This window comes from Macadamia integrifolia, chromosome 7 (genome assembly GCF_013358625.1).
Source record: "Macadamia integrifolia cultivar HAES 741 chromosome 7, SCU_Mint_v3, whole genome shotgun sequence".
In the NCBI taxonomy this organism is placed as follows: domain Eukaryota; kingdom Viridiplantae; phylum Streptophyta; class Magnoliopsida; order Proteales; family Proteaceae; genus Macadamia; species Macadamia integrifolia.
The window spans coordinates 11,779,962-11,790,287 of NC_056563.1; the positions used below are offsets into that span (position 1 = coordinate 11,779,962).

At 34.2% G+C, this 10,326-nt stretch overlaps 1 protein-coding gene across 1 annotated transcript; it reads left to right on the forward strand.

The window, feature by feature from the left end:
* Positions 1-648: 648 nt before the first annotated feature.
* On the forward strand, positions 649-9,056 carry LOC122085078 (ABC transporter C family member 3-like). The gene is made up of 10 exons (XM_042653520.1): positions 649-3,229; positions 3,331-3,417; positions 3,505-4,158; positions 4,264-4,428; positions 6,743-7,037; positions 7,139-7,347; positions 7,500-7,805; positions 8,209-8,272; positions 8,489-8,728; positions 8,850-9,056. Exons 1-10 carry the CDS (start codon positions 857-859, stop codon positions 8,948-8,950), a joined length of 4,494 nt encoding a protein of 1,497 aa, XP_042509454.1. The 5' UTR covers positions 649-856; the 3' UTR covers positions 8,951-9,056.
* Positions 9,057-10,326: the final 1,270 nt, after the last annotated feature.

Sequence of the window (10,326 nt, forward strand, 5' to 3'; positions counted from 1 at the left end):
TTCAAATCATATCGATACCAATATTTATACCGATAACTAAATACCAGTGAGAGAACAATTTCTAGTGCCATATTCCAATCCCCCTCTCTTGGTAAAACCCAGGACCACCTACATCAAGATAAAAATACTAATCTCACATAAATGTGAGTCACACAGCCGATTAGTTGTCTATATAATTATCGGTCATCACCCTATACATACATATATATATATATATATATATATTTTGGTAGAAGGTCATCACCCTATATAAAGGCCTTAAAGTTCGACAGTGATTTGAGTCATTAATGGCTAATGTGTTCCGCAAATGAGAGAGAGAGATGCTTAATTTTCTATTTTTAGACTTCGCATGTGGATATATTAATTTGGAAGTTGAGTTTTTTAGATTGTTTTTATTTTTTAATAGAAATCTAATATGAAGTTATTTGGCTTGTATTTCGCTCCAATATGTTGATTTATTTTATTCATTTTTATTTCATCTCAAATTACTTAATTGTATTCTCTATGTTCATATTTTTACTGACTAAATCAAATATAACAAGAAGTTCTTCCTTCTTTTTTTTTTTACTATGGAAATTTTGCAAATCTCTTGCTAGCCCTTAATATATTTTCAAACAATTTATGTTTTGTCTGTTAATTAACAGGTGAACAGGTTCAACTACATCTAAGGGTGACATTGACTATTGAGACTTCAATTTTAATCCAAGTCTTTCTAGAACACATAAGTAGAAATGGTCGACACTTAGATGTTAGAGTTTTGACAACATTTTTGCAAATGGATCTACATCAATTCAAAATGCGATTTAGCTGATTGGATTTGCAGTGAAGCTACTTGAGCTAAGCCAACAAATTACAAATGAAAGAAGAGAAAATTGCAAACATGATTGGTCTTGAAGAAACAAAGAATGACATGAATATCTCGATATTTTTCTCACAATCTTCTACAATCATTTTCTTGCATGGATTTTCTGCTTCCGCCCATCTAATTTTATTATTAGCTTTATCTCATTTTTGGGCTTGCAAGAGACACAAGCCTACCCATGAAAATCCAAAATTAATGTTGAAGAATGCATACTTCTTATACTATTGGACAGCCCTTATATCTAGCATGTGTTTATCCTTTTGTCATCTTCTCCTATGTGTGTTAAACTACTTCTCTGGGTATAGACATGGTTGGCCTAATCCAAGCCTTTTTGTCCAATTGGATTTTGCATTGAGAACATTGACTTGGTTTGTGATCCCTGCTTACTTGCACATTCAGTTTTCCCATTCAAGTGACCGCAAGTTCCCCATTATATTGAGGATTTGGTGGGCATTTTTCTTCCTAATGTCTTGTTTCTATCTTGCTATACATCTTGGTTTCTATTTGAAACATTCGTCCTTACCATTCATGCTATGGGTCTCCGATGCTATGTCCATTATTTCCAGTTTATTCTTTTGTTATGTTGGGTTGTTTGGCATGGGGAGAGAAGATGAACGTTTCCATCTCTTGGAGCCTCTTTTGAAAGAAAGTTATAGTCGAACCAACAATGACAGCGGACAAGTTGTAACTCCTTATGCAAATGCCAATCTTTTCAGTATTTTTACTTTCTCTTGGATTGGGCCTTTGCTTACACTTGGGTATAAAAAAGCGTTGGACTTTGAAGATGTTCCTCAGCTTGCCAATTATGATAGTGCCAATGTGGTCTTTACTCGTTTTAGAAATAAACTTGAATCTGATAATAATGGTATTCAGCTAAGCACGCTCAAACTGATGAAGTCATTGGTTCTCTCAATGTGGACAGAAATTCTATGGACGGCTTTATTCTCCATTGTATGTACATTAGCTTCTTATACTGGACCATATCTTATTGTTGCCTTTATTCAGTATCTCAATACCACTCACCAAGTAAAATTTAAAGGCTATGCGCTAGTGTTCATTTTCTTTCTTTCAAAGCTCATAAAATCCTTATCAGAGAGACACTTGTTCTTTCAATTACGAAAGATGGCAATCAAAGTCCGTGCAGCCTTATTCTCTATACTCCATAAGAAGTGTCTCAAGCTTTCAAGCCAATCAAAACAAGGCCACACTAGTGGGGAGAATGTGAATTTGATGAGTGTTGACGTTGAGAGGACTGGCCGTTTTAGTTGGTACTTACATGATATATGGAGAGTGCCTCTTCAAGTAGTTCTAGCATTATTGATCTTGTACAAGAACCTTGGGCTTGCTTCACTTGTAGCTTTTGCTGCCACAATAATTTTGATGTTAACAAATATTCCTTTAGGAAAACTACAAGAGAAATTTCAAGGAAAATTGATGGATTCAAAGGATCGAAGGATGAAAGTAACATCTGAGGCTCTGAGGAATATGAAGATTCTCAAGCTCCAAGGCTGGGAAATGAAGTTCTTGGCTAAGATAATTGAGCTCAGAAAGTTTGAAACAAGATGGTTAAAAAAGTTACTTTATACATCAGCTATGACTATCTTTATCTTCTATTCTTCTCCAATGTTTGTATCCATGGTTACTTTTGGGTCTTGTGTGCTTATGAGAATTCCATTAGAGTCGGCAAAGATTCTATCTGCACTTGCAACATTTGAGATATTGCAAGAGCCCATTTATAGTCTCCCAGATTTAATCTCCATGGTAGTTCAAACTAAAGTTTCCCTCGACAGGATAGCTTCATTCCTTTGTCTCGATGATCTTCATCCTAATATAGTGGAAAATCTTCCAAGAGATAGTTCCAAGGTAGCAATTGAGATAGTCAATGGGAATTTCTCTTGGAACCTTCATTCTCCTGATCCCACATTGAAAGATCTTAATTTTCGAGTGTATTGTGGTATGAGAGTGGCTGTTTGTGGTTCTGTTGGATCAGGTAAATCAAGCCTACTTTCATGCATATTGGGGGAAGTGCCAAAGCTGTCTGGAACTATTAAGTTGAATGGGACGAAGGCCTATGTTGCACAATCACCTTGGATACAAAGTGGCAAGATAGTAGACAATATATTGTTTGGTAAGGTGATGGACAATGAACGGTATGAGATGATCCTTGAAGCATGTTCATTAAAGAAAGACTTAGAATTGTATGCCTTTAAGGACCATACTATCATAGGGGAAAGGGGAGTCAACCTAAGTGGTGGGCAAAAGCAAAGAATTCAAATTGCACGTGCTTTGTACCATAATGCTGATATTTATCTGCTTGATGATCCTTTTAGTGCTGTGGATACTCACACAGGAAATCATCTATTTAAGGTAACCTTTCACTGGCCTAATGAATAATTATTTATCTCTTTTAATAAATAAAAAAAAATCATTTTGAATGTTTAAAAATAACATTTGAATTTTTTTGACAGGAGTGTTTGCTAGGAATTTTGGGTTCAAAAACAGTAATCTATGTAACCCACCAAGTAGAGTTTTTATCTTCTGCTGATCTAATACTGGTGAGAATATGTTATGCTTTGTTTCCGACTTCAAAATTCTCTTAATTTGGTTTGAGAGTAACTATTTTACCTTCTCTTATTTGGCAGGTTCTCAAGGAGGGAAGGATTACTCAAGCAGGAACGTATAAAGAAATTCTTAGATCAGGTACTGACTTTATGGAATTAGTGGGTGCACATGAGAAAGCTTTGGCAGACCTTAATTCTGTTAAAGATGAAGCTACTTTGGATAATTTAATCAATGGTAGTAAGGAAGATGATAATATGATATATCAAGAGAAGTCTACTCAAGATGATAAGGAAAGAGAGCCTGAAAACTACAAATCAGAAAAAGTAGTTGAGCCAAAAGGGCAACTTGTCCAAGAAGAAAAGAGAGAAAAGGGTGCAATTGGTATTTCAGTTTACTGGAAGTATGTTACCGCAACATATAAAGGGGCTTTTGTACCATTAATATTGTTAGCACAGATAATTTTCCAGTTTTTCCGTATAGTCAGTAGTTACTGGATGGTGTTGGCAACTCCCATTTCAGAGGATGTGAAATCTCATATTAAAGGATCCACTCTTATTTTTGTTTATGTTGTTTTATTCCTTGGAAGCTCTCTTTGTGTGCTTATAAGGTCTGTGCTCATTGTAACTACTGGATACAAGACAGCCACTCTTCTCTTCAACAAAATGCACCTATGCATTTTTCGTGCTCCCCAGCAATTTTTTGACTCTACTCCTAGTGGAAGGATTTTAAATCGGGTTAGTCTATATGTTTATTTACTCTTGGATTCAAATGATCTTGTTTGATCACCATAAAGTCGTTATAATTTTAAATTTTTGAATAAACTCTATTTTTGTAAACAGGTATCCATAGATCAAAGTACAGTTGATACATCTATACCACACCATACTGAAGAACTTCTTATCTCAGTAATTGGATTTTTAGGAACTGTTGTTGTAATTTCACAGGTTGCATGGAAAATGTTATTAGTTTTTATTCCGATGACTGTGGCATGCATATGGTATCAGGTAATTCCATAGAAACTTTCACTTCTAATTAATTATTAAAATTTCAATCCAACCACACCTATATTTTTCCCATGGTTGCGATACTATAATACAAGTTGGTTCAAGCATTGTTTAATTAGTGAATTTTGAATTTGCTTTGTTCACACCAAAATTGATTCATGGTAGTTGCACATATGCTTGGATGTGAAAGTGGTGCTTTAAGCCTTGATTTGCATCTTGAATTTACATATAAACATGCATACACACACACAAATTCATCTTTCCTAATCACACATTTTCATGTAAATTAATGCAAAGCTATAATCTTTTGCTTATTTAAAACTTTTGGAGGAAAGGAACAAGCAAGGCCAATGTTTTCAAAGTGAAAAGTGCACCTAAAGCGATGTGGATGTATTATATTATACATAAAATGTTTCTGATATATATATAGATAAAATTATAATATGGCCTATTTGTTGATAGCTCTGTCAATTGGAGTTCATACTAAAAATAAGTTAATGATTAATAGTTGTCAACAATTGATAAAGGGAAAGATTTTCTGGCATGATAATCCGGATAGGATTCCTCTCCATAGAGCCCATGGACCATAGAGTGATCTTACAACTAGGGTGATCTCGAGACGTGTGCTCGGGTCCTCCCAGCCTTGGGATCACTATACGGTCCATGGGCTCTATGGAGAGGATCCGGATCTTGATAATCCATGCACATAACCAAGCTAAGGTCAGTTGCCTACTTTTTCCAAATTAAAAAATGGATTGGGCTAAAATCTTATAGGTGGAGCCCAAAATCTATTATTTCACATGTAAAATTTCAATTCCAACAAAGTTGTCTATGTATCAAAGCATATCATTGAAAATTATGTAGATTTGAAATTGATGCAAGGGAGAACAGGGGGTGCACAGACATAAGTGGGAGGGTATGGCATTACATAGGGAGATAAATGATTAAACTTGAATCAGAAATTTATCATGCGATCTATGCAAACCATCTCCTAGGTATGGTCAGAATTATCATTTGATCCTTCCACGTTGTGAGGACAATCGAGAATGAGGTGTCTACACGTGTGGTGAATTAAGTGTCTTGGCCATAACCACCTTACATGGTTTGCCAATTAGGAATTTTTTTTTAAATAACATAACTAATGACTATTTCTCATTTTTACATTGGTTGAGGAGTCAATCAATTAATAGTTGTGAAAAATAATTTAGTAAATAAATTTCAAATAATAAATTGGAGAGCAATTATAAGTTATTAAATGATAAATAAAAAATAATTTTAATGATTAAAGGGAAATGTCCATTGCAAGTCTTAACTTAGAGCCTTTTCTTAGGTTTTCAACGATTTTAGGTCATGTGGGGGCTGCTTTAGTCAAAATGATCATTGGATAGTTGTACCTTGTTTGGGTGAGTCATGTGTAAAGTTTTGGACCCAATATCCATATCTGGCCTACCATGTTGGGACTTGTACTCCTGTATTTTTAATAGCTGAATTGAAGTTGCCCATTGCGAAAATCGAATTATCTGCCAATCAGGGCTCAAATTTTATAGATGGATAAGTGGAAATTTGGACAGCCTACATTGACAAAAATATCAACCCCTACAGAACTGCCATATGGTAGATTTTTGGGTAATCAAGAGAAACATATATAGGTGGACTAGGAACAATTGTTACATTACCAATTAGTTGATAAATTTCAATGGAAAGTATTCTTCTTCCTTTTTTGTTCCTTTCCATCTTTCTTTTCCACTTCCCTCCTTTCTTCCCTAAGTGAAGCATGTGGACTATGCTTTTATGTTAAGCATGCAAAAGTATTTCACTAAGTCTAAGTGAAATACTTAGCTAGGTTGCACTACATTGTATTTTCGCATTGAACTACACATTCATGTGTTCGGTGATAGTGAACAAGACCATATTGTCTAAGCTATGATTACCAAAATTAGATTTAGCAAAAAATTGGATTTAGAGACTTGCAGTTGTTAATTGAATTTGAAATTTAATAATATGATTTAAAATTGATATACTACAAAATCTCAAATATATTTATGTTCATGTTCAGTAAACCTTTAATATAAAAAAATTAAAAAAAATGGGAGCAATCAACATCTAACAAAAATGGAAAATAGTAACCATTCAAAAAAAAAAGATAAAGTAAATAAAATAAAATAAAATATTTTCCTATAGTTTCATCTATGATGGTGATATCAGTTTCAACCATCTAAGCATCTCACACGTTATTTCCTCACTAATTATACATTCATTACAATTATTTTTTATATTGCACCTAATCTAATTTTTTATGAACCTTGTATTATAGCAATATTACATATTGACAGCACGAGAACTATCACGACTGGTTGGAGTATGTCAAGCTCCAATTATACAACATTTTGCTGAATCTAGCTTAGGTTCAACCACAATTAGATGCTTCGATCGAGAAGAATGGTTTATAGATACAAACCTTAAGCTGGTGGATGGGTATTGCCGACCCATATTTCATTTCTCTGGTGCAATGGAGTGGTTATGCTTCCGTATGGATATATTGGCATCCATCACATATGCTATCTCTTTGGTTTTCTTGATATCAATGCCAAAGGGAGCACTTAGTCCTGGTAAAAATATAAACTTGAGATCTTATAAAATCATCTATTAGGGCAATCATAACTTATATGAAAGCATGATTTTGAATTCTCTCTCTCTCTCTCTCTTGAAGGCGTGGTGGGTTTAGCACTCACATATGGGCTTGGTTTCAATATGCATGGAGTCATATGGGATCTTTGTAGTCTTGAGAATAAAATCATATCCATCGAGAGAATACTACAATATGCCGACATCCCTAATGAACCCCCTTTGTTGGTAGAAGAAAATAGGCCAAATCGTAAATGGCCATCACAAGGAAAAATTGATATTTTTAGTCTACAGGTAATCCCCAATCAAGATTCCTCAATTCATTATTTTCTTATTTCCTCGTTTTTTAGAATAAACCCTCTAAAGCTTAATATTTCTAGACCATTCTTCTTACTCTTATGGAATTCAGTTATACTTCATGATTTTATCAGTTAATATGTATGTAGGTTCGGTATGCCCCACACCTTCCTCTTGTCTTACGAGATTTCACATGCACTTTCCCCGGAGGGATGAAGATTGGCATCGTTGGACGAACAGGAAGTGGTAAATCAACGCTTGTACAAGCTCTCTTCCGCATGATTGAACCCACAACTGGTCAAATTTGGATAGATGGTATCAACATCTCTGAGATTGGCCTTCATGATTTGCGATCAAGATTGAGTATCATACCACAAGAGCCAACAATGTTTGAGGGGACTTTAAGAAGCAATCTTGACCCTCTTGAGGAATACACTGATGAACAAATCTGGGAGGTGGGCTTCTTTTCATTAGATGAATAATCCTTAACCAACAACAATATGATGGACATCTCCTACATATTGATGATTCAAAAAAAAAAAACACCGGGATTGACTAGTTAGGATATGCATCACTATGAACTCTTTTCTTATCATCATCTCCTTTTTTATTTCTATATTTATTTTTTATAAATCATCTTATATGATAAATTGCATCATCTTTGGCCAAGTCCAAGAGATTTTTCTTAGTGCGCTATTTTTACTACCTATTTTTCATTTACACTTGGCATTCCTTTGTTCAATCATTTATTTATTTATTTTTATTTTTTTTTGTTAGTTCATCTTTAATGATCGGTTCTATGTTATCTTGAATAATGAAGCAAGGTAGTAAGTTGATTTGGATTTTTTATTGTCTTAGGCTTTAGATAGATGCCAACTTGGTGATGAAGTTAGAAAGAAGAAAGGGAAGCTCGATTCTATAGGTTGGTTTCTTTGCATATACAATGTATATCAAGAAATTATTCAAATGTCAATTTATCAATACACAAGTGCATTTTTGTGTGATATATATAGTTTTAGTGCAAAACTCAGCCCCCCCCCCCCAAAAAAACCCTTTTTTCTGACAAAAAAATAGAGAGAAATTCTATGACAATAAGATCCTCAATAGCTAACTCAATTTCATGTGGTTTTTGTCATAGTGATTGAAAATGGAGAGAATTGGAGCATGGGTCAAAAGCAACTACTTTGTTTAGGGAGGTTATTACTCAAAAAGAGCAAAGTGTTAGTACTCGATGAAGCTACTGCATCAATAGATACTGCAACTGACTATTTAATTCAACAAACGCTTAGGCAACACTTCTCAAGTTCTACTGTCATCACAATCGCACATAGGATAACATCAATTCTTGATATCGATATGGTCCTCCTTCTCGATAATGGTTAGTAGATTATAATTAGTACATTACAATCAAATTGGTTCAGTTGAGTTTGGTATAATGTCTTCTCGTCCTTTTCTGGTGTTTGTCTAATTATATTGATATATTTCCTTGTCTTAAGCAGGAATTATAGTAGAATATGATACCCCAGCCAAATTGCTAGAGAATAAGTCATCATCATTTGCAAAACTTGTTAAGGAGTATACTCGAAGATGTAGTTTCTAGTTTTTGAAATGCTAAATAAGTGATTTTTGAATATTTAAATGTAAGCAAGCTGCATTAGACTAAGTTGCATTTCTATTTGGAGTATGACAAAAATTTGTTGGGAAAAGACGGTGGAATAGATATTGAAGCTTCCCATAATCATATGAGTTGGCTTTGAGATTCAATTGTAAGTATTTGGGGTAGAAAAGAAGAGGAGGGAAAGAAATTTATTTTTTTCATGCATGTCTATTAATCTTGGGAGAAGTTTTAGTAGTCCAGCGGTATCTTTCATCTGGCACAAATAGCTCCCATATGCATGGCATATTGGATAGAGCCGGCATTTTGTGGACAAGTAGAGCACGACCATATGTCAGATTTAGCCTAAATGGATTTTGCCAAGTGGAAAAATAAAGGTTTGAAAATCCAATAAAAATGTAATTTAAAAAAAAAATAGATTGCTGAAGATACAAGTGAAATTTCTAACACATGGGAGGCATATGCTTGAATCTATGGCACCGTTTGACAACATTCTGTTTCTGCATTTTCTTGTTCCCATAAACAAAAAAATTGCCTAGAAAGTGTTTGATATAGTTGTTCCGTTTCACTCGTTTCTAGAAACATAAATCAAAATTTATGCCTTTTTACAATTCTAGAAACAACTTTGACGAAACAAGTCCGACGAATTTGAGAGGAAATAAAAGGTTGTTGTGCCCAATAAATCTCTCAACTATTTAAAACTAAAAAGAGACAACCGAACCCTCTCTCCCTTTTGGGCATCCGATGATACTATTGAAGTTCTTAGTGATATTACGTCTGCAAAAAAAAAGTTTCAAGAAACAGGTTTATCAAACACCAAAAAATCCGTTTTTGTTTTCGAAAACATGAAAAGTGTCTAGAAACAGCAGAAACGTTATCAAACGGTGCATAAGTCTAAAAATTGATGCAGTCAATCATAAACCATTTTTTGAATGTTCATACGGTCAAAATTGCACATCACTCTTCCATGGGGTAAAACTTAGTGCCGGTCCAAAAATACCCCAGACCTATGCCCTTCAACTACTTGGAATCCTATCTTTCTTTGCTTGTGTAGAAGAGTAATAAGAAAGAGGTTTGGAATCCTTTCCAATATTTATTATGAAATTCAATTCCAAATGACCGAAGCCACAAGCTAAAAGATTTGGTCAGTTCCTATATTAGGCATATCTTAATTTGTCTACTACCAAAACTTCCTTAAATCACGTTAATGTTAACTTTTTAATGCCTAAATTGTTCCTACTAATTCTTTCCATGGTTGAATTTCTGAATTTCCCTTCTCTCAAAGTTTTCCTTACATGATCACATTTTGACCTGAAATCTCAAAAAAAAAAAATAAAAAAAAAATTCTTTCTGAAGCGACA